The sequence below is a fragment of the Botrytis porri genome, assembly GCF_014898465.1.
Source record: "Botrytis porri strain MUCL 3234 chromosome Unknown BPOR_010, whole genome shotgun sequence".
Classification (NCBI taxonomy): domain Eukaryota; kingdom Fungi; phylum Ascomycota; class Leotiomycetes; order Helotiales; family Sclerotiniaceae; genus Botrytis; species Botrytis porri.
This window is the reverse complement of record NW_024066084.1, coordinates 1,450,490-1,473,929: the sequence shown is the minus strand read 5'-3', so window position 1 is coordinate 1,473,929 and position 23,440 is coordinate 1,450,490. Positions and strand designations below refer to the sequence as shown.

At 43.3% G+C, this 23,440-nt stretch overlaps 9 protein-coding genes across 9 annotated transcripts; 4 read left to right on the top strand and 5 right to left on the bottom strand.

The window, feature by feature from the left end:
* Positions 1-1,095: 1,095 nt before the first annotated feature.
* Positions 1,096-3,373, top strand: EAF01_007873 (uncharacterized protein; the record flags this gene model as incomplete). The annotated part of the gene is made up of 9 exons (XM_038916129.1): positions 1,096-1,125; positions 1,177-1,424; positions 1,474-1,996; positions 2,049-2,165; positions 2,217-2,371; positions 2,439-2,599; positions 2,661-2,762; positions 2,816-2,964; positions 3,044-3,373. The coding sequence occupies 9 exons, from the start codon at positions 1,096-1,098 to the stop codon at positions 3,371-3,373; spliced, it is 1,815 nt and encodes a 604-aa protein (XP_038768600.1).
* An 846-nt stretch (positions 3,374-4,219) lies between these two features.
* Positions 4,220-6,353, bottom strand: EAF01_007872 (uncharacterized protein; the record flags this gene model as incomplete). The annotated part of the gene is made up of 4 exons (XM_038916128.1): positions 4,220-4,890; positions 4,937-5,933; positions 5,994-6,080; positions 6,216-6,353. The coding sequence occupies 4 exons, from the start codon at positions 6,351-6,353 to the stop codon at positions 4,220-4,222; spliced, it is 1,893 nt and encodes a 630-aa protein (XP_038768599.1).
* A 1,821-nt stretch (positions 6,354-8,174) lies between these two features.
* On the top strand, positions 8,175-10,582 carry EAF01_007871 (uncharacterized protein; the record flags this gene model as incomplete). Its single annotated transcript, XM_038916127.1, has 4 exons — positions 8,175-8,193; positions 8,317-8,808; positions 8,859-10,415; positions 10,473-10,582. The coding sequence occupies 4 exons, from the start codon at positions 8,175-8,177 to the stop codon at positions 10,580-10,582; spliced, it is 2,178 nt and encodes a 725-aa protein (XP_038768598.1).
* Positions 10,583-12,668: 2,086 nt separating this feature from the next.
* EAF01_007870 (uncharacterized protein) lies at positions 12,669-15,907 on the bottom strand (the record flags this gene model as incomplete). Its single annotated transcript, XM_038916126.1, has 6 exons — positions 12,669-13,699; positions 13,752-15,035; positions 15,092-15,182; positions 15,279-15,557; positions 15,609-15,698; positions 15,770-15,907. The coding sequence occupies 6 exons, from the start codon at positions 15,905-15,907 to the stop codon at positions 12,669-12,671; spliced, it is 2,913 nt and encodes a 970-aa protein (XP_038768597.1).
* A 476-nt stretch (positions 15,908-16,383) lies between these two features.
* On the top strand, positions 16,384-16,778 carry EAF01_007869 (uncharacterized protein; the record flags this gene model as incomplete). The annotated part of the gene is made up of 3 exons (XM_038916125.1): positions 16,384-16,521; positions 16,579-16,669; positions 16,723-16,778. The coding sequence occupies 3 exons, from the start codon at positions 16,384-16,386 to the stop codon at positions 16,776-16,778; spliced, it is 285 nt and encodes a 94-aa protein (XP_038768596.1).
* Positions 16,779-16,911: 133 nt separating this feature from the next.
* EAF01_007868 (uncharacterized protein) lies at positions 16,912-17,722 on the bottom strand (the record flags this gene model as incomplete). Its single annotated transcript, XM_038916124.1, has 2 exons — positions 16,912-17,552; positions 17,623-17,722. The coding sequence occupies 2 exons, from the start codon at positions 17,720-17,722 to the stop codon at positions 16,912-16,914; spliced, it is 741 nt and encodes a 246-aa protein (XP_038768595.1).
* Positions 17,723-18,051: 329 nt separating this feature from the next.
* Positions 18,052-19,077, top strand: EAF01_007867 (uncharacterized protein; the record flags this gene model as incomplete). The annotated part of the gene is made up of 4 exons (XM_038916123.1): positions 18,052-18,183; positions 18,259-18,373; positions 18,445-18,623; positions 18,709-19,077. 4 exons carry the CDS (start codon positions 18,052-18,054, stop codon positions 19,075-19,077), a joined length of 795 nt encoding a protein of 264 aa, XP_038768594.1.
* Positions 19,078-19,563: 486 nt separating this feature from the next.
* On the bottom strand, positions 19,564-21,210 carry EAF01_007866 (uncharacterized protein; the record flags this gene model as incomplete). Its single annotated transcript, XM_038916122.1, has 2 exons — positions 19,564-20,911; positions 20,969-21,210. 2 exons carry the CDS (start codon positions 21,208-21,210, stop codon positions 19,564-19,566), a joined length of 1,590 nt encoding a protein of 529 aa, XP_038768593.1.
* A 586-nt stretch (positions 21,211-21,796) lies between these two features.
* On the bottom strand, positions 21,797-23,262 carry EAF01_007865 (uncharacterized protein; the record flags this gene model as incomplete). The annotated part of the gene is made up of 5 exons (XM_038916121.1): positions 21,797-22,588; positions 22,645-22,767; positions 22,818-22,904; positions 23,027-23,092; positions 23,176-23,262. 5 exons carry the CDS (start codon positions 23,260-23,262, stop codon positions 21,797-21,799), a joined length of 1,155 nt encoding a protein of 384 aa, XP_038768592.1.
* Between the last annotated feature and the right edge of the window lie 178 nt (positions 23,263-23,440).

Genomic DNA, 23,440 nt, shown 5'->3' with positions numbered 1-23,440 from the left:
CGATGCTACTATTCCGGTTCATCTCAAATTCATACACAAATACTGTTGTGGCTAGCTGATCACCACGGGGGTAACAAATGTATCAAAAATTACTGCATTAAGTGGCACTGTGTATCCAGGTACGATACTTTATTTCCAACACGAAAAGTAGGAATCGGGTGCAGTCAAGATAGACATTGAAATTCGCTCAAATACTAAACATTGTGTCACAAATAATGGTTCACTAAGTCGAGATTCATAGCAGCGATCCAATCCACGTTCACCATATCTCCTGACTAGGGAATTATTAAAACTAGAGATCCACTACGAATCATATTCTCCTAGGAACTGCAGTGCAGCTTTCTCTTTCCGTCGAACTAGCTGAATAGAGCTTACTTGTGAAGATCGTGCAGCCTTGAAAGCTTTACAGTAGATATAGGGCATGTTCCTAACTAGAAACATGATATCCAAGCCTTAACTTGATCGGATCTCAAGCCTCTGATTTGCCAATAGGAGGCCATTTAAGGTGTGATTGATGTATGCATATTCCACTAAAAGGCTTTGAATCCCGAATATGCCGAGTATCTCTACTGTATGGTAAGGAACATCTTGCCACGTATCAAGAGTTCATATCTCCTCCTGTATTTAACTCTCAGATTTATCTCCAATCATTCATAACTTCGAGATCCGACGCCGTAGTCTTTTTGTTTATTTCCCGAGTTGATAATTGCCACCTCACGGCAATATCGTAACTTACCGATTGAGTTTAAACGCTCAATATCCCATCCTGTTGAAGCTTTCGAAACTGACCCTAATTTTCCATACACGTTTCGCCCGAGACTGCACGAGGCAAATCAGACAATCGAAAATGCGAGCTGGGAGTGTCGTGAGGATCTCAAGAAAGCTGAGTGGAAAGGATCACTTGCCGTCGGCTGTGTTAATGAGATAAGCGGAAACTTTGCAGCAGCGACTTTCCCTGAAGGAAAGCTAGATTGAGTTATTCCCATGACTTATATATCTGAATACGCATTCATTCATGATGGTGAGTGATTTTGTATGGTGACGAATCCCCAGTGCAAGGATTTGGAGTTGACATTTGATTGAAATTTCTAAGAAATGGTGGATGAGAAGGATACCCCTGAAGAGGTAAGAAATGCAACACGCCGTGGTAGAATTCAACTTTGAACACATTTATAGTTCGAAAAAGCCCATCAGACGATGCACTCATTTATCGGCAAAGATTACCAAGACCAAAGTAATAGTATGTTAAAGAGCATACAAGCCCGAATGGCGCTCCAGGTTTACCAAGGGTATCATGATGGAGCATCCAGATTCTTTGAAGTTTATCGGTCATTTTTAGAAATCAAGTCTGCGCAAAGAGATTTGAAATCATACAAAACATTGGATGATTATTTGGCCTGGCGGTTTCTTGATGCCGGGGGTTGGTATGTTATCTCTACCTTATAGTTCTGTGTAAAATGCTGACGAATATAGGATTTTCAAGGAGATGCTCCTTTACACTGCAGACCTGAATTTGAACAATGATGAGACGTCATCTCTGGAGCCGGTCATTCTCCCTATCTTGCAAGCTATGGTACTGACAAATGATTATTACTCATGGGATAAAGAATATGAAGAATACAACCGAACTAATGGGAGCATGCCAATGGTAAATGCCGTCTGGCTTCTGAAGCATCTGCATGAGGTTGATAACACTAAAGCCCGGGAACTTTTAAAAGAAAGAATACTGGACCTTGAGATGCAATACTGTGATGTTAGGGACGAATATCTTCGAACACAAGACCCAAGCCCAGATATGATGCAATTTTTTGGTCTTATCGAGCTCGCAGCGGCGGGAAATCGATTTTGGCATGCTACTTCTAAAAGGTATAACGCATGGGCACCAATTCCAACTCCAGCTTCAAGGACAAAGACAAAGCGCTCCGCATCTCAAATCGAAGCTATCGATTCTGATGGCGAACGTGATAGTAAAAGATCTAAGATTGAATCGGATCAGGTACTTTCGGCTCAACACCTACCTCTTTGAAAGGTTCTAACAGTTTCGTCAGATTGCAAGCGAGAGTGGTACACCGTTTGCTAAAACGCCCGAAAGCTTGGAGGTTCGATCTCCGAATACAAGCGGAAATTTTGATTCCTCTAGCCTCAGTCAAAATGACACAGATAAGGTAAATCCCAAGCTTCATAGGTCCTCCCAAAGACAGTGCTGAAGTTTTTAGATCGTCGTAGAACCTTACAAGTATATTTCATCTTTACCAGCATCAAACTCAAGGAATGCATTACTCGACGCACTCAACTGTTGGTATTTTGTTCCACATGAGTCATTGGAAATCATTCGACATGTCATTGGTATCATTCATAATACATCTCTAATGTAAGACGGATGTTAAACTTGTCATTCATCAAGACCTTCCTTCAGTTCCAACAATAACATTATCCAGATTAGATGATATCGAAGACAACTCTCCTACACGCCGGGGATATCCCTCAGCTCATGAGGTATTTGGAATCAGCCAGGCAATCAATTCGGCAACATATCAATATGTGAAATGTCTTGAGTTTGTCATGGCTTTGAGCAAGGAATCTATCAATTGCTTTACGCGTTAGTCATCCCATCCATAGCCGTGAGTATCACGAGGAATCACTGATTTTCAACTTCATAGATACTCTATCACAATTGCATATTGGACAAAGCCAAGATCTACATTGGACATTTCATTGCAAATGTCCCAGTTTGGAGGAATATTTCAAACAGACCGAAGACAGTGCGTAGAATATCTGTATAAATTTTCAATCGAAACTGACATTACACTTTAAGAAACTGGAGGACTTATTCGCATGGCAGCAGGTATGATGCGAGCAGAAGCGACTAAGAATCGTGATGTAGACGCAGATATATTGATGAGAAAGCTGGGAAAGTACTACCAGCTTCGCGACGATTATATCGATCTCATTCCCAGCTCAAAGGTACGTTTGGACTAACTTTTGTTTGGCCGAGACCCAAATTTTGACACCCATGCCTAACTTCCAATTAACAATCGTCTAGGGAGAGGATAAGAATCTAGATACTGTCTACAATGATCTTGATCAAGGATCTTTCACCCTCCCAATCATTCATGCTCTTGGAAAAGGAGCCGAGAACGGCGATGCGAAACTTCTTAATATCCTCAGATCGCGAAAGTGGAATGGAAGGAAAATGTCTGCAGAAATGAAGAAATTGGCAATTACGGAGATGGAAAATATGGGAAGCTTCAATTATGCGAAGGATTTACTGAATGACTTGCACGTGAATACTGAACATGAACTCGAGAAGATGGCTGGGTCGGGAGAAAACTGGATCTTGAGGTTGATGTTGTATCGTCTGAAAGTCACATGAAAACTAGCTATAGCAATCAATCTGATATGCAAATTACGGTTGAAAGATACTGGATTCTCTTCTTTACTTTGAGATTATGCTATATCTCATGCTGGAGCTTCTATTTTGAGGCAAGAGGATGACTTTAGTGGGAACTAGAGAACGCGAAGATGAGTAGTTTGTAGCACAAGCAACGTTCGCTTTTGAACGATGCTAATTCTTGTTTAGCCACTAAATTAGACCACTAGCTCCCTAGAGCTTCACTTGTACGGAGTTTCTCATCGAAGCGAAAACTAACAATTAGTCAATACGAGACACTTGAAACAAAGTCAGAAAACAGTATCAAAACGAGAAAGAAAGCATTCCTTTAATGTAGATAACCGAAGCACAAACAAGACCTCTAGATTTGAAGCGCGAAATATAAGAAGACAAGCCAAATGTTATTCTTTCAAGTTTGCACCTATCAGCCCTTGAGGCCAAATACTCAGAGTACGAGTATAATGAGTATGCACTCGCTACTTATCCTCCACCTGCGCATACTATTACTGCAGGGTATCCAGAGGGCATTTCTCTGTAATATAGAAGAGCAAGTAACCAACTGCAAACATCACTTCCGCTTGGTTTCTTTATTTGAAGAATTGTAACACCTAGTCCGAGTTACAATTGTGCTCTCGCGAGGTCAATCTGAACAACTCATGCATTCAGTAGCTGCTCATACATGTAACAAAACTTCTGGTTCAGGTGTATCACTATGACTATCTCACACCCTCAAGCATACACATCTCAATGCATCCCATGCATACTTCTCAATTCATATCCCAACCTCGAGTTTTGAAAAAGTGCATCCTCCTCTTACCATCAAATCCCCTACTTCCTAGCCTTCATCTTCGCCATCTCCAATGCACTCTCCAACAGTCCCTCCTGCGCTGCCAACTTCGTCAAGATTGGCCTGATTACACTACCCTCACAATCTCCTCCAAGGGCTTCCACTACATCACCAATTCTTCTCTCCAATCGCTCGCTCCCCTCACTTCTCTTCCTGAAGCTGATACCAGGCTTAATAGTCGCGCAATTATATTGACTCTCCGCTGCTTTCAACTGACAGATTTCCTCTGTTGCACAGTCACCCGTACAAGATTCTACATTATACCCTCTGGTTTTGCGAGCGATATATTGATTGAAAACAGTAGGGTTACTTGCAAATACGGTGGTGAGATTATGCCAGAAGGCCGGAGTTAATTCTGCGGTTGCGGAGGTGAGAGGTGGGGTTACTAGAGGGCCATATGCAGCCTTAGCAGAGTAGTAGGGTGTCCATGTTGGAGCTGATTGCGTGGAGGAGGTGAGAGAGAAGTCTGCGATGTAGGTTGTGAAGTCAAGAATGCCGTATGTCACTGGGTCTACGGAGTAAACGCGGAAGGCGGGATAACCGGAGGTTGGAGTCATAGAGGGAATGATGTAAGATACCTCGAGGGCGTTTGCTGCAGTTTGGGCGTTGTAGTTACTGTATGTGATTTGGAATTGATCGCGGTGAGTATGGCCTAATTTTGTTAGTGAGCAAAAGTTAAAAATTCAGACAGAGCTTACCGAAAAATAGAGCTGCAATAGTAGCGGAATATCTTTGAGTGATTTGGTTGAAATAATTCGAACCATCGTGAAGTGCATCGTTAGTTCCCATAGGCATGTGTCCAATAATATAAACTCTTTCGCCAGCAGTTTCAGCAGCCTGAAGTTCAGTGACCAACCATGCTAGTTGCCCAGAAGGATCAGTCTCCATAGTCGGTTCGTAGAGCCAATAGTTAGATCTGTAGTAGAGATTGGTGTTGATAGAAATTATCCTCAGGTTACCTCCCGGTAGGAGCGTCGAGTATGCACCAAAGCTATCGGCTGAGGAAGCAGCAGTAGCACCAATAAATGGTATCCAGTTCGTGGAAAGGGTATCATAAACCCATTGGTTAGTCGTGACGCCAACTGCTTTTGGGGGAAAAGAATTAACTGGTGCCGATTCATGATTTCCGGTGGTTGCAAAGAGATTCTTTAAACCCGACATTCGACTATAGGCATCATTTATATCTGCAATGTTGCCAGTCGAGTTGACAAGCCAGACAGCACCTTCAACTATGTCACCTGTGAAGAGTGTTGCTGTAGCATCTGGAGCAACCTTCTTTATAGCAGCGTACATACTCTCTTCCAAGCTTACAGGAGCATCGCAGTTGTAGTTGCCATATTCGCCAGCTGGATAAGAGTTGTTACCAGGCGCATCGGCGGATGTATATGGCCTACAGCAGATAGGCTTTGTACAATTGGTATTCGCTCCAACTTCATACTCGTGATCCACGTGAATATCGCTGAAATGTACGATCTTCAGAGGTGCTTTGCCACTGACAGCTGGGCGCTGAGTAGCAGGCTTGGGACTTGGAAATGGAACTGTGTATGGAGTGACGGCAGGAAAATCACACAATCCGAAGAATGTTATGCAGAACAATTGTGAAGTGTGTGATCCTAAGGTCATTTTTCTCAAGTCTTGTGCAATGATTGGCCCCTCCAGGCCAATTGCACCTGCGCAAACATCTGAATCCTCGACCTTAAGGCAAATCAACACAAATATTCAATCAAGAACAAAAACGGGAATAGGGGAACTCACGCCAGCCAATTTACATATTTCAGTCAAAGTGTCAACAAAGACAGTATCTCCAAAAGCTGCGACGCCTTTAAGTAGCAATAGTATGCCCTGTTTTCACCCGCATTAGTTTTTGATCAGCAATTGAAGAAATGTCCCCAATAAAGTTCAAGCAGAGGCTTCTTCAAATCCGTCACCAGAATCGGCAAAGAGATATGTGTATAAACAAATGTATGATATACTTACGTTGCATCCCGCACAAGTAGTCGCTGACTCAATAGCATCCCATATATCGCCAATTGTGTCATCTTTGACCAGCTCTGCAGCATTAGAGACTGAAAATATCGCTGCAAAGCACAGATATATGATCGATAGAAACTTCATCTTGAGCAATTAGTAGAGGTGAAGAAAAGGATAGTCGTCCATTTCGCAAGCACTTGGAAGTCCGTTTTATACTTAAATTGTCGGTAGAAGGTGCTACAGAGGGTATCACCCAAATACCTCCGGGTGGTAGAATTGAGAAACGAGAAGACAAAAGTGTATACTTTGGACCGAAGCGTGTAATACACGAGATGATCTTCTTGCTAATTATTGGTTCATACTGACATTATTATTGGGATTGACAGGGGTAGTGAAGGGATTCGAAGAATAAGTTGATAACCATATTACCATGTTACCTTCTATCTGCTGGAGCGCCAATGAGCAGCGCAAGGAACCAATTTTTACATGGTTTTATCAAGTACCTTCCAATAATCTACAAACTCTTCATCGGGGCTGATCGCCTGTTTGAGGTTCTACAAAATGTCATAGGACCCATATACCCCACGATTGATACCTGCCCCTTGTGCGTGTTGTGGATGCCTTGCATACAACGTATAATCTGCCGCTAGTATGCCGGTGCTTGGTATCACGGTGTCAAATGAGTGGACGAAACAAAAAGCAACATCGACAATTTGTATCGAGGGAGCTTCCTATTTAGGGCGAATGAATCCACTAATAGTAATGAATTTAGACTTGAGCCTACTAGTTAAAGAAGGGAAGCTTGTCCGGCTCAGGCTGGAATGCAACAATAAGCTTATCGCCCTGATCTAGAGTAACTCCAATGCACAGGCCCAAGAGAGGAAATGATAATCAATGAGTTCAGTGGCAGCCACCATACATACCAGTATACAAGTACATCGTACTACTAGCACATGCAAATTAACTTCGTCTGGTGGGTCGAGCCTAGGTTTATCTTGTATCAATTCGTGGAAATTTCGGTCAATGATTGTTTGCCTCGCTAGAGTTGTCTCTTGATTTGTGTCAATGACTACAGTAGAGATAAAAATGGTGGAAGTCTGCGAAGTCTTCATGATCTGGTTGCATGATATGTATCTGTTCCAAAACATCAGCGGCGATTTGGTCGTGCAAGCCCTATTGTGGACAGTCACCGATCCTAATAACGGATAGAACCTTGCAGAATGGCCCTCGAAACTGTCGTTCCTCTATCTTGTCGAATAGCAAAGCACAGCAATGTTGACTATGGCCACCTCATAGCTCAACTGAACATTCGTATCTGCGAGAGACTTCTAATTTGTCTTTCCGCCCTCCAGGAAAGAGAAACTGGCTCATTCTCCCACGAGTTGGAGCACAAGTAGAGAGACAAGGTATTGATACATACTATTGTGATCAGATGTCATAACGTTTGTGCAGTAGAAAGCTTGGTGTTCATGGAGGTTCAGATCAATGAACGAGTGAAAGACTTTAGGAAAGTGAAGCCTTTGTAAGTGAATAGGCCATTCTAGTAAAATTTAGCATCTTTTAGATACATTATCGTTCTTTTGTTTTTGATGCTGAATTTGTAAAAGGAGTGGTTTGCAAAGAGTTTAAAAAATAGACACGGAACGAGAGTACTGTGAAACTATGAAACTCTGAAACTGTGAAACTACCTACCTACCTCCTGTTACCGTACATATTTGAAAGGTGGCTGAATATGGGTCACAACATCATTGAGTGGTTCGGGTCACCATATCTAGTTCCAATCCCCCACTCGGAACAACAATTAACCAACTCCGACTCCCCTTACACCGCCAACACCTTTTACTTGTCGGTGAGGGATTAAACTGGCATTACTCGAATCCTCAACTCTTCAACTCTTGTTGATTATTCTTGAAATAAGTCAATCCAGTATCCGAACAAAAGAATCAACGTGATTAATACGGCAAGATGGGTCGCAAACCTAACCGTAAGTTCGTCCCGTTGGAATTTTCTTGATAGCTTCAATTTGAAGCTCTCAAAAACTCGAGTCATCCCCCACCGATCTTTCATCTTCTAAACAAGAATGTTTACTGACCTCATATATCAACAGCGTTGATTCTTCAGTACTTCGAAAGAGGTGCAAAGTTAAATGATTCGAGCAATCGCTACCATCATACTTGCAGAGCTTGCTCAGAGAAATTCCCTAAAGGAAGACTCGATACTTTGACAAGTCACATCTGCAGGAAGTGCCCCGCGTTGGATCGCGCTACCAAGCAACGGCTTGTTCTTGAATTCAACAATCTCCCCGAGATTGCAGATCGATCGAATAACCAGCATCTAAACATTCAAACTGCAAACAATCAACAGACGACTGCCATTCGTGGAAGACCGTTTCAAGGAATGACTCCGCTTGAAACTTTGGCCGAAGTCTCCAGAGACATGGCTGAGTCGGAGCACCGCAACCATCGGCCTGGTAATGGAAGTCCTCTGGGCGAAAACCAAGCAACGATGTCTCGTGGAGATAACCTTGAGTTACAAGAGCAATATACTCTGGACAATCCACCTATGAGTTACGAGTCTCGCACCCAGCGCGACAAGAAGGGTCAGTACAAGTAATTTTTTTATTGCCTGACTTGTACTAACGTGTTCTAGGTATTAATCAAAAAGGCCACGCCAATGAACATGGTCTTGGTCGCTCTCAATCTGCGTCCCCAAATTCAATGGCTGCTACAGCAGCAGCAGCAACTAGATTCATCCCGTCCATGGTGGATCCTCAGTTGTTGAGCGAAGATGCAGTCGCCCAGGACAAATTGTCAGAAGATAAGTTGACTCGACAACTTGTCGAAGCAAATGCCATGAGCGATAGTTTGTTCAATGGAAACTCTGACAACCAACAACATTCCTGGGGTATGATGGACGTCCATATGCCAGCAAGCCAAGTCGCAGCACTGCAGGTTCAAGATCAAATGGCTCAGATGAGTCAAATGACATATCCAGAACACAACCCCACCGAGAATACGTTCGAAAATGGTCACCCACAAGCACAGAGCCCAAAAACCCATACTCGAATTGCTATGAATCCAATGACCACCGAATTCAGCGCCGAATATGGCAATGGCCAAAAGGCGACCAAGCCCAAAGTCCGAGGAAAGTTTAATGAAGGCCGCAGAAAGGAGGTGTCTGATATCAGGAAGATTGGCTCTTGTCTTCGTTGCAGAATGTTAAAGAAACCATGCACTGCAGGAGACCCATGTGACACTTGTAAGGGCGTCGAGAGTGCTCGTTTGTGGAAAACGCCATGCATCCGAACACGAGTTGCACATGAGCTTTGTTTATACTCTGCGAAACTTCACGCAGTGCTTGCTCACCACCAAGTACTTGCTGCAAAAGGTTCTGCGACTTTTCAAAACTCACTCTATCAAATTGAAGTTTCTCACTACCCAGGAACCACCATTTACGCGTCATTTCCATGCCTAGAAGCACAAGACGAGGAGACTGGACTAACGTCTTTTATCCTTGACACTGATAATGACGATCTTTCCACAAAGCTTGAAGCATACGCTAAGCGCATGATGCCGATCTTTATTGAAAATGAACCTTCTCAATTCATTCGGACAACTCTCCAAACTGCTCTTGATATTTCAATTCAAAAGCAAGACAATTTCCTTAGCCGCGCCTTAGAATTTTGGGCAATTGTACACATATTCGTTGATTCGGAAATCAGATGGGAAATGTGTGCGAAAACTCCAGATTTACCTGATGAAGAAGCTGGTCCGACCAAACCCATTCTTTCAACTGAGAGATCATTTGCTATAATTCACACTCAATTGAATGCTGCAGCCGAAAAAAAAGCATCTCAAATGTGCAAGGGCATGTTGAATGAGCTCGAGAGACGTTTACTCAATAAGTCCTCGAAGTATTCTTTCGAATTGTTCTTAGTTACAGTCATCATTCTTAACTGTGTTGAGAAGTCCACCTGGCTTTTTAAATGCTGGGAGGGTGAAGACTTTCATGGACAGTGGCCACTTGACAATCCTCCTCAATCTTATGCTAACCAGGGCGATGACCTTATTAACGTTCTTCAAATGCTCTTGAGGATGAGAGATATCCCACCAAAAACATTTGTTCGGCCAGATAATGGTCTTCTAACTGTTGATGATACGACTGATCAAGTCGTTCGGGATTTCTTCGATCAGGTTCAGCTTAGTTGTAAGTTTTTTCGCTTCTGAACATAGGGTAGCATAATTACTAACCAAATTCAAACAGTCACCGATGTTCATGATAAACAAGTCCGTCACTTCTTCGATCCAGCAGACTCTAGATCATATGAGCTTCGCTACATCTCTCGTCTCCTCCTTCCCCAAGTCCCTAATTAACAAATACCCCTTCTCCGCACTCTCGAGTTTCTTTTGCTTTCCGTTTCTGCATTTGGTGGCTCCATATCTGCAACATTTTCGGCGTTCCATGACTTCCATACAGAAAGGCGCATCACGTAGAGGTTTCACAATTGTGCATATGGGTGGATAGCTTTATCTGGTTAAGGATTGGTTAGGGGTTGTCATCAGCTGGGAGTTTGCGGTGCAAATTTGTTTGATTATTGTCTTCGATATATCCCATGTTCTCAGTTTATAAGTTCGACACCTCCCATAGTAGGCTGTCTGATCAGTCCTTTGAAACAGACATAGGACTTGCATCAATGTGCCCTTGCTGCTTTTTCGCTTCTCTTCTTTTTTGCTTCTTCTAAGGATACGATACGATACTTACGAGATGAGACGTATGATGCGCTCTCAGCGTTATGATACTATGTTCTTGGCACCCATTTATACTTTCAGAATGAGTAGGGCATTAATCTTGCCGGTCTGAGCTACGAGTAACATTCAAACAATGGTTGGCAATGCCAGAACGGAAATGTATGTTGAAATGACTCCAATGGAATAAATAATAAATAAATTTACAAAAATGAAACTCAATGATAATGTGAGATTTAAGTATGCATTATGAGAATCAAAGTCTTTTTCGATACTCAGTTTATAAGTTAGCAGGTATCTCGAAACTTTGAACTGCAGTCCTGTAAATTTTCCATTTTGATAGCAAGCAAGTAAGCAAATCCAGTTCCATCAATATGAAATATACACCCCAAGCTAGAGATCTCCGGAAGATCGATACCTAGGTATCTCTCGTACTCATAGCTATTATATAGTGCTTTGACACCCAGTACCCTATACCTAGATAATACCCATCAAACTCCAGCTGATTTAAGAAATTCAAAGTTATTCCTCATTTCGCCATTTCTCACCTCCCATATCCTGCTTCACTTTCCTTATATCCATATCCATATCCATATCCATAACCACAACTTATCTGATAACAAGCGACGCTATCTTCACCCCCCCCCCCCCCCCAATCAATAAATCCCCTCTCCATCAACTCCATCAACTCCACTCACTCCAACTATATCCCAATATTCCTCAACTACCTTCCATGACAAATCTACATACATCGAAGTATCGAATCCAAGAAACTCTCGAATACATTTTCGTACCCGAGCTCGAAGCTCCAAGTCTGGACTCTGAAGACTGAAATCCGAAATTGCTCATGAGATACAAGTTATGATCTTCCTATAAATCTATAACATATGGGTAATCTACAAATTCTAATCAGAATCTCTACTAATACACCCTTCTCGTTGAAACTCTTCAATGCATGCTCATGCTCACAAGGTATCTTCCTCCTCCTTTTCTTACTCTGTATATCATACCACACATTCTACTTCAAGTCATCCCATCACATCACATCCAAATCGATCTCTACTGTTCCAAGTTCCAAGTTTCATCTCACATCCATAACTAGGATGCCTGGAGATATTATATTATACTACTTATCAGAAGTACTGCACCTGCGAATCTGAAACATCTACAAGTCCCAAGATTCAACCTTCCATACCGCGTCCTTCTACACAGACACACTTCATCGAGTAAACTAACCCATCAAACACACGTGAACATGAAAACCACATATCATTTTTCCACAGAATAATATCAATTTCCTCGCTTCTAATTCCGGCCCAAACCCATCTTGCGCTTTTCCCTTCCTGCCCACATCTGTGCCATTGCTCCATGCTATCACATATCACATCATACAATCATCTACACTCCACAACCCTAACGAAGAGAAGGTCATGCAACATGCTTCTTAAATTGTCCCATTCCTTCACCTGTCCATTTGACCACATAAAACCCCCCCTAGATATACTCACCAATATTGTCCCAACTCCGGTCCGAATCTGACCACTCAGGCTTTTGCTCCCGAATCTTTTCACCACGCTATTACTACTTTCAAGCAAGAAAAGTAAAAATCCCCACCAGCCAATAACCTAATCGCTATGCCATCGTTACGACTGAAAATAGAGGGTCGAATACGAAAACTCTCCCTGAGTGTATAAAGTTAACAATGAGAAGAGCTCTAACCACTATACTGAAACCTAGTGGCCTCAAGTCGGCCCAACCCATCCCTGGGAGCAACATAACGTCTTCGATAGGCATTTGTAAAGTCTTGCAATAAGCTGCGAACCTTTCGAACACCATCAGGGCCGATACTCAGCTTTTCTCGAATGCTGTTCATTAGTCGGTCAATTTCTGCTTCCCTGACGGTTCCAGCTGGCAACATGCGTAGAATTCCATCAACCCAGCTGGCAGTTTCTTGTGGAAGTATCTCGAATAAACCAAGAAGAACGCCACTACCATCGGTAAAGCAGTCTCCCGGGAAACTAATCATCATGCCTTTCATGATTCCTTTCACTAACTCATTGCCATTAGCGAGGATAAGCTGCCTAGCCAGTTGTTGAATCTCGGGTGGATTGATGTTAGAGGCTGAACTTGAAGGATTGTCACCACCGTAGCTGATGACATCTCGAATATAGTGTAGAACCGCAGATAGAGGCTCGCGTTGCTCGAGATCTAAAGCAGCGATGGCAGCCCTAAATATTGGCGTGAACAGGTGCGATCGAATCATCTTATGAGGGTAGTAGAGCAAAGCGTCGAGTAGAAGACGGTAGAAATCCTCGATGACGTCGGGGAGATCTTGAGGTGGGAGATCAGCCATGGCTTTTAACATTGCTGTCGACTGGGCTTCAAAAAAAGTATAGATTGACTCCGTGGTTTGTTCATCGACATGCTCTCGGTCCTCAGAAAACTCACGCAAGATAGCACTAGTAACCCAGAGGAAACAGCCCTGCCTTGACGCTGCAAAGCCTTCTGCAAGTTTGTTGGCCATTTGAGGAAGTAGAGGAGCCATTGATGTGCGATAAGATATGATCATATATCTCCACGCACGACAAACTCGTTCACAAATTGGAGTGAAAGTCATGAATGAATCTAAAATAGTCGACAGGATTGGGAATATCTCTTGGCAGTATTTCACAGCCGGATGATCTTGATTTGACTCAATCCAAGGAGTAACAATCTGTATGAATAACGTGATCAGTTGCATGTGATCTAAATTCTTGTCAGTGATTATCCGGTGAGCGCAGTTGGGGGAGATATTTACCAGCCACTTTAAGCTTTGATTCTTCATCGTTAGCTTGATTTGCCAAGGCCATCAGCCTAGACATCAATGGATCGCAATATAATTTCATCAATTGATATGTTTGTGATGGCGGTTGAACAGCAACAACAGATGCAACGCCTTCTGTCAACTCTTCTTGACTAACTCCTGGTAATTTGTCGAGAGTCTGATCGTAGAACTGTTGCAGTTGTACTACTTGTCCACCAAGTAAGTGTTTGCAATCACTGCAAATGAATTTCATAGCCATGGCAGCTGCTCGAACAATCTCCTTGGAGTCTGTTGTGAACGACGATACAATGTATTGGAATTGGGACTCGAGGAATTCGGGGTGGTTTGAAGTCCACTCTGTATAACGACCTAATACCATGATAGTTGCAAACCGAAGTTTTTCGTGATGAGGAATCTGAACAAGGAGAGGTATGATTTGAGGGAGTATGATGTCTTCATCCCTATCGACTAATCGCCCCATCGCACGCATGCCAAAGAGAGGTGCTTCGAGCTGTTGCCAATGTGGCACAGAGGCTGCTGTTGCCTGACTAGCGTAGGAGCCCATCCACGCCTTGATAGCGTCGTAAACTTTCGTAAGGCATGGCGTAACACCCATAATCTCACAACAGTCTTTGAGAACGTCTCCCATGTGGTGACGGAACTCCCGAAACTTCTCCTCCGCGTCCCTATCACCATCAAACAAGTCCGTTTCATCTGCGCCATCGGCTGTAGGAAATTCCAGATGCTTCATCATAATGTCAACGAGACTAGAGTATACATCCACATATTGCATACGAGCTTCGATGTACATCTCAAGGATGAGATAGAGTTTGAGTTCATACCAGAAGATGAATGTAAGAGATATGGCATCCTTATCAAAATCTCTGTGAGTACACTCTAAAATTGCCTCAACCAAAGGTCGGAAGACCTTAGGCTCACGAGCAATCAAGACAACCCATGCTTCACCAGCTTCGGCGAAAATGCGAGTAAAGCCTTTGAACGAATCGGAATCTTCTTCTTGGGCGGCTTGCGCAATGCGAGGCTGAAGTGCTAATACACGAGGTAAAAGTATCTCGATGGTAGGCATGTACTCATCAACCTCACGAGTCTCCTTAAATACAGCACAAAGACAGTCTGTTGCTGCTTCGAAGGAATGGTCGTTGTTCAGGGCATTAAATATTACCGGTAAAAGAGGTGAGTTGACTATGTCGGCAACGGGTACTTCGCGGAGCCAAGATGTGATGACTTCAAGTAATTGTGGATTTGTCGCCGCAGATTCTGTGTGGTGTTTATTAGCCTCCTGCAACTGCATCCAAAAAGCAGTTATTACGTACCAGATGATTGTGCGTATGCAATCAGCAATTGTACGACTTGGGCGGTGTTATCTCCCAATAATTCCTGAGTTCTCTGTTGAAGCTCATCTTCCTAATTGACGCATTAGACTTTGATATTCCCAATAACTTCTCGACCTTTCCACATCGTTTCACATGCTCCGGGAATGGTGTATTTCGGCCCACATACTGTCAAAGTGATCTTTCGTCCTTCGGTGACTTCTTCTGGAAGAACTTTCAAGAAATCTAGAACGCAGGCGAGACTTTCTGCGGAGTTTCCTAATGTTGATACTACCATCGGCACTACATCCTTCCAAGTTGTCATCTGTATAGCTAGAATGGCCAAGCAAACGCATAGTTGGATTCGAATCGGTCGTGGCCCTGTCGCAAACACTTTCAACAGCTCCAAAAGCTGATTTCTTAGCGCTGGTAAGGAATCGCTTGGTATTTGTTGAACGTCATATGTAATCTATAAGATTAGATTTCTATCTGAATAGGTGGGGTTCGTGATCATATATACCTTTCCTCTCAAAGTGGTAGCCGCAAAGAGCTTCGCATCTGGCTCAGCATTTGATGATAAGATGCCAATCGTGATCTGCCATGCCTCTGCCTACAAGAAAGTGAGCCTGTGTCAACAACTAGTTTGGCGCAATAGTATTAAAACTAGAAAACGCAACCTACCGACTTCTGGAAACTCTCTAAGAAACTATGCGCCGCCTCCTTCTGTCCCCGCTGACCATCGCGCATAGTATTTAAAGCCGCAATAACGGGAGTGAAGGCATCTTGCGGGCCACTCCCGTTCGTGGCAACAGCGACCATTTTGATGGAGGGGTAGGTCTTGGGAGACAATAACAAGTTAACGGGGAGATGTATTCATATACAGTTCGTAAATTTATCGGCAAAGAAATTACCAAATATAGAGAAATGTTGAAAAGAGGAACCAAGTATATCAAGAATATGTTATGAAATTTTTGTGGTTGTAGGGTTTCTTGGAAAGAATCAGAATGTTCTTTTGTTGTAGAAGTTGATGGAGGTTTGACTTGTTCTGCCCGTTAAAGTTGTTGGTTGCCGCAGCGAAATAAAGTTTTAGTGCCGTTTTGGCAGCCTTGTGGAAAGACAAGCTTAAGGTGCCCATTAACCAACCGCGTCCGAGAATTTTAAATAATTGATCAGGAGTTTAACGGATTCAAACCCAACTCTCTCACCACTCAAGCTATCTTTTCAATAACAGTCATAGTCTCCATAGACTGTGTCCTTACGAGTTATCCCTTTAACAAAAATCAACAAAACTCATTATGAATCGAGGCGGTGGAGGTGGCCGAAAGGTCCTTCTTCCCCCAATCAACTTTATTTTCAAGCTTCTCCAACAGCACACGCCTGTGTCTATTTGGTTATATGAGCAATTGGGAATCAGAATTGAAGGAAAGATCAGAGTGCGCGCACAAATCCCCCCTGTTATGATAATACTTTTCTAATTGATGGGCTATCAGGGTTTCGACGAATTCATGAACTTGGTGCTCGATGATGCAGTGGAGGTCAGGCAAGCTACAAAGGATAAAGAGGAGAGTCGCAGGGCGCTGGGTTAGTTTTCAGAATATGTGAATCTTAAGGGACAGTTTACTAATACGGCCTAGGACAAATCCTCTTGAAGGGTGATAATGTTTCGTTAATCCAGAGCGCAAGTGGATAAGAGGTTATGGGAAGGCGTACATTCAGAATGGGTTGTTATGAGAACAAAAAGTACTGTGAGACCTGGACCATGAGTTTTAGGGGAGTTCTTCGGTCATCTGGCTTTCTATCGAGTTGTTTATATTGAGGTGGATCTATTCTCTGGACACAAGACCATCTTTAATCTCACCATCTCCCAACAATAGTCCGTGGAGAAGACTATCATGCTCTCCTACTGGTACTGAGATTTCTGCTCTAGAGTTCAAGAACTGCTCCTCAAGAGCCAAACCATAGAGCAATACATTTGTTCCTGGATTCGCTGGATCTGTCATTTGTGACCCTGACTGCTGCCTATATCGATGCAAGAAATAGTCATAAAAACCTTTGCCATGACCAAGGCGTCTTATGAAGTTGCTTTTAGGATCAATGTCAAAGGCCACCCCAGGCAAGAGTATCATATCTAGACCACCTTTGCTCGTAACAGTCTTCAATATACTCTCTCGTTCGTCCACAGTCTCTGCAGGAATGGTGGGAATTCCCCAACTATCCCTCTTCAACGCTTCAAAATCTGCAAGGCTACGAAGGTCCACCATATCCATCACAGAACGAGGTGTATCAGGTGACTGAGAAGTGGATTTATGAAGGTAAGGTACGAAGACCTGCTTGCCAGATTCCAAAGCGTGTCTTACGATTGCATCCGTTTGTAATTCCCCAGTCGGCATAGCAAGATATATCCCTATTCGTGTGGCCTGTTGATATGGTTTGAAATTGATGAGTCTATGAAGAACAGCCGCACCTAATCAAATTAATGAACCGGCAGTATATAAGTGTGAAACTCATTCTCCTATGTGAACTAGGATACTTACTTTGTGTATGTACGGACTCATTTGTAACTGTAGACAGAACCTTTTTAATCGAGAGACGGAGCTCCTTTTTGCTTGATTTCAATGCTGCTGATGAAGCCATTGTTGATGCGTATAAAAACTGCTTTTGGGCCAACCACCAATGGCTGAATCACGCAACCTTGAAAGTTACGAATACAGTATCAGAAAAGGGCACTAGACTTATCAAAAGCTTATCAATTAGCCTAATGATAACGAGGAAAAATACTCGAGCAATCAAATACCTAGAATATTTAATATGTTGCTATTTTTAAGTATTTGTAGTGGAGGCTGCTTGCGTTGGCGCTAGATGTGGCTGAATGTTTATTAGCGATGTTACGAATTCCATCCCTAAATGGAAGTTCATGCTCATAACTCAAAAACTTAATCATCGACAACTACCATCCAGCAAATATGGCACCACTCGTTTTGCCTTCAGTATTAATCGCGAGCGCATACTTCCTGTCAGCTGTGTCTGCAGCGCCAAATGTAGCTGAGCTCGTTGGAACATGGTCCACGAAGTCCGCCGCAGTGTTGACTGGCCCAGTACGTTTTGATTCTTAAATCAGGATGGTTGAATCTTGAAGATTGCGATTGACACGCGCTGACACCAAGAATTAGGGCTTTTACAATCCAGTCAATGATACACTGCTCGAGCCTACTCATACCGGAATCTCATATTCTTTCACCGAAGATGGCTACTATGAAGAGGCATATTATCGAGCGATCTCAAATCGTATGTATTCCGTCACAACACTTGAGCAAAGACGATTATTGCACGAAAGAATATTACTGATAATACGATAGCTGCGAAACCGAGCTGTGTGTCTTCGATAATGCAATGGCAACATGGTAAATTCGTCTTGAACACGGATGGATCTCTTAGTTTGAATCCCTTTAGTGTGGATGGTCGTCAATTGGAATCTGCTCCATGTACTGCCGGCACTGCAACATACACGCGATACAATCAAAGCGAGACACTTCAGGTTTGTAATTGCGCTCACCTATTATATTGGTTATCGATACATGGGAATACAACGAAGGTCGGATTACTAACACTCCAACGTTCAGAAGTACCAAGTCTACACGGATCCTTACACGAAACTAACTCGACTTGATCTTTACCAATTCGACGGAACACCTGTGAACCCAATGTTTCTAGCTTATAGTCCTGCTTTGATGCTTCCTACTGAAACCCTCAACCCTACAAATGCAGCAACGTCAACTTCGAACTCTAAGATGAAGCGGTGGCTGGGATACGGGGACGAACCCGAAGAACCCACAACATCGGAAGGCTACACTCTCCCTCTCAACAAGAACGCCAAGCATATCAGTCGCGGTATCGAGCAACCTTCACTTATCAATCGCATCGATCTTGACCTCGTCTGGTGGGCTGGGGTCGGGTTGACCATCTTTGGAGGCGCAGCATATCTGTTATGATCACTTTGAGGCTGCACGATAAACTGTATTGTTGGATGTTTGTAAATTTAAAGGATTGGGGTTAGGAGATGAGGCATATATACCAATGGTGTCTGCGAACCAAGGAAGGTGGAGTTTTTTGAGGGGTACCTTTTTCTGGGATATAAGAACTTTGAGTGGGAGTTGTCCTACATCCACACTCAAGCCAGGCGTTGAAATTTTTCTATTACGCGGGTTGTAATCTTTAGATGTTTCTTTCCTCCCGATGTTCATGCTAGAAATGTCAACTGAAGTTAAAAAGAGCCCGAGTCTTGCATGGTGAATTTCTAGATTTTAATGGAGTTGACGCTGATTTTGGCAAAGTTCTAATCATTTGAAGATTTTATTAACTAAGTTTCCTTTTCGATCTTCTGAAATTACTACCAAAACGATCTGCTATTACCATCTTTTGCACAAACTTATCTCGAACTCTGTTTCTTAAAATGTCACATAATAAGACCATCCAGCTCAGGAAGCGAAACAGCTTCCCCAGTCACCACCTGCAGTAGCAAAGCTCAAACTGTCCACAAACTTTGACAGCCCGCATCTTCCCAACTCATCACCACCACAAGTTTCTAATGGCAGCACGCGATCGTTGACAATGACTCTAATTAGTTCCTCACTCTCTCCTGCACAGGTCATCTTCTCAACATACATCCTTGCTGCAAATGGTACCGACCAACTCGCCGAATAGCCATTCGTTTGAAACGCATCTTCTCTTGTGGTGTTTGACAATGGGCTTGTAGAATTATATAGACCGAGAGCAGAGAAAATCCCAGTCATGTCGTTGTCATGACTGAAATCTGCATACAGTTTGATGGACTTGTCAACTGGGAATGTTGCCGGATCGTCATCTAGAGTATGGTTTGTAGAGGTATGGTCTTGGAGGGGGGAATTTGTGAGGCGGGCAATCAGCTCGTTGGTGAACCCGACACCTTGTGTTGGGCCCAATGGGTTACCCCAAGAGTATCCGTAGTATTTACCAAGGGATTGGTAGTAATCGTAGGCTTTCCAGTCGGCAACCGTGAAGATCTTGCAAAATGGGGAAATGATTCCTGTGGGCGAGGCGACGGTATTGAAAGGGCAAAGATCCATCAAGTATATGGTGTCAGCCATAGTGAGGTTGGCACCGGGGAGGTTTGAATTAAGACGCGAAGTGATGTTTGGGGTGAAGATTGATGCCCACTTGGCTTGAGCAGAGTCTCCGATGGTGGAGTCAGGCCCATCCTCGAAAACAATACAGAGACCATGGTCGAGAGTGTTGTTGCTTCCTGTCTCTTCACTGATAATAACGATATTGAATGGGTAGCTAGCATTCGCCGTGGATGACGAATCTGCTAAACGAGCCGAATTGAACCCTTGCGTCCAGTTTTGAGCAGACTCAACAACACGATTTTGACCAGATGAACGAATAAAAGGAGTGATGGATGAAGCTAAGGACTTGTACCGATTATAGTATTTGATACCGGAGTTAACCAGTTCTTGTTGTCCAAAAACGCTAAGTTGATCGGCTCCTAGGGTATATTTATAGTCCTTGATGAACTTATAATCTGCTCCATATGAAGTAGTGGTATTTTGAATTCTCTCAACAAGAGCCGTGTATGTTGCTGTCTTGCCAGCTGTAGGATCTCGTGCTCCATGCCGAGACAAGATTTGAGCAAATGATATTTCACATTGTTCAGGGACTGCGGCACTAATCTCTGAGGGAACTGAAAAATATGGAGAATATTGGCCCCAAGAATGTGAGATCTCTGGTTGACAATAGTATCCAGCATTAATAGTATCACATGACGAGTTGGTAGGTAGCCCAAGTCCCCTATTTTCATGATTAGCGAGAGATTATATAGAAAGGGAAACTTGTAGATAAACGCACACTGCTGCCCAATAGACAAGCCCTAAGACCACAACTGCTGCAACACCCATATTGATGACTTTTCTCCTTGATCCCTTTTTAAATCTTCTCAGATGCTGCTCAAGACTCTCGAGAATATCATCCGACTCTGTGCTAGTAACTGGATCTGATTCTTCTCCCGACGAGGGCAAAGGCTCATATTTATACCTTTCTTGTCCCTCCATAGCACGTCGTACCGCAGTGCGCTTTAATGAGCGCTTCATCTTTGCGGCTCTGTTCTCCCGTCTGTTCGCCCGTCTGGGCAAAATAAGAAATCTAGAAGCTCGAATTGGAAGGTTTCATTGGCTAGAATGTCAATTGACGAGGTTAGCATTCGCGGCCTTTTACCTGTACCTTGCAATTTATGAGCTTTGAGCGCAAGTACGGAGGATTTATTTCTTCAGAGCTTCCTAATTCAAGATTCGAATCGAATCTGACTGGCAAGTATCATTGATGCGTTTCACCACGTGCGGTGATCCCCAAGGATGTTGTAGTTGACCTGCATTACCGAACAAGAACCGAACAGGTTCAAGCAATTGTGCGACCACGTGATTCACCAAAGATAGGTGGACATCTGGAGCTGGGGTCAAAGTTGCACAGAAACTGGAGAAATGGGTCAGATATTGCAGAAAGGTATGTCATCAATAAGCACCTCATTGAAAAATTTGGCAATAATTTATAGACAATTACTGGTTAAAAGCAAAGATTCCCCGATTAATCTTGTGAGATTTAGTATCTTATGAACAGTCCGTAAATTTTATGCACTTGATGGTACAGTCTATACTCCCTTAAACCAGGTATCTAATGTATCTACAAACGGCTGATAATCGCTCCAGCATACTCATGAGTCTTGGACTTTCCGCCCAAATCACCGGTCAAGGTCTTACCTTCTGCCAAAACGTCGAAGATGGCAGTCTCTATTCTCTTCGCGTGATCATTCAAACCCATGTGTCTCAACATCATGATGGAACTGAGGAGAAGAGCGGTAGGGTTGGCAAGAGCCTTGCCGGCGATATCTGGAGCAGATCCGTGGACAGCCTCGAAGATAGAACACTCATCTCCAATGTTTCCGGAAGGAGTAAGACCAAGACCACCAATAAGACCAGCGCACATATCTGAGAGAATATCTCCGTAAAGGTTGGGCATAACTAAAACTTTGTCGTTGTATGGAGTTGGGTCGGTAACAATCTTCAGGCAAGTATTGTCAAGTAGTTCAGAGTCAAACTCAACGGCTGGGAAATCCTTGGAAACTCTGTTTGCGGTGCTCAAGAAAAGACCATCACTCATTTTCATGATTGTGGCCTTGTGAACAGCTCGAACCTTCAACTTGTTGATATCTTCGGCGTATTGGAATGCGAATCGTAGAACACGCTCACTGGCTTCCCTTGTAATAAGCTTGATACTTTGTACGACTCCGTCTACCACAACGTGCTCAATACCGGAGTATTCTCCCTCAGTGTTCTCACGGATAAGAACGGTGTCAACGTTATCGTAAGGTGTCTTGTATCCTGCGATTGAGCGACATGGTCGAACGTTGGCGAAAAGGTTGAAAGTTCGGCGAAGAGTAAGGTTCAAAGATACATGGCCTTTACCGATAGGGGTCTAATGTAGATTAGTACCAGGCGCAGGCCAAAGACTAATAGCTGGGATAGACATACTGCTAAAGGACCCTTCAAAGCAACCTTGTTTCTGTTGATACTCTCGATCGTCTCTGCGGGGATAGTGGTCTTTCCGTCCCGGAGTTGCGGGGTAACGTCGACAGGTTCCCACTTGATCGGTGCCTTTATTTTGTGTCAGAATTGACTCGAGATCCTTCAAATTTTCTTCTTACCTTGGCGGCTGTGAAGATATCCTTCACGGATTGGGAAATCTCTGGACCGATACCATCACCCTCAATCAAACTAACTGTGTAAAGTCCCTTATGAAATGTCAGTGTCCGTGTTCCGAGAAATTTCCATAGTATACAATTGTGTCCCTTCTGTTCCGTCACAAAGTGGGCGGTATTGGAAGCGTTCTCTTCTGGTTGGGGAAATGCCTTACATCTGATCCCTTTTGGCCGTGGAATTGGGCAATCTTAGGTTTTTCGGTAGCATATGTGCGGCGGGCCTACAATCATAAATAGTAAGCATGTAGTTCGAATCTTGAATATGCAATAGCTGCGTAGGAGCTAGAACTAAATATGTTCTTACCTGGACAGCGGTTGGTTTCCAAGCACGTGAAGATACTTGGACGCACTGTCTGCGCGCAGGAGCGCCAAAAGATCTAATTGCTAACATACTGTCTGCCAAAAGAATTCTCGCCAAAAAAATGCAAGAATATATCGGAAGAGGGAAGAGGAGGGGAAAAGAGAGTAAATAGGTCTAAATGAGTTTAGAGAAAGAAGATTTGAAGTCGCGGCTAACTTGCGGAAAGTTGCTTTTTTCCTCAAGTAATGGGTTGCTACTTTGGATTCCG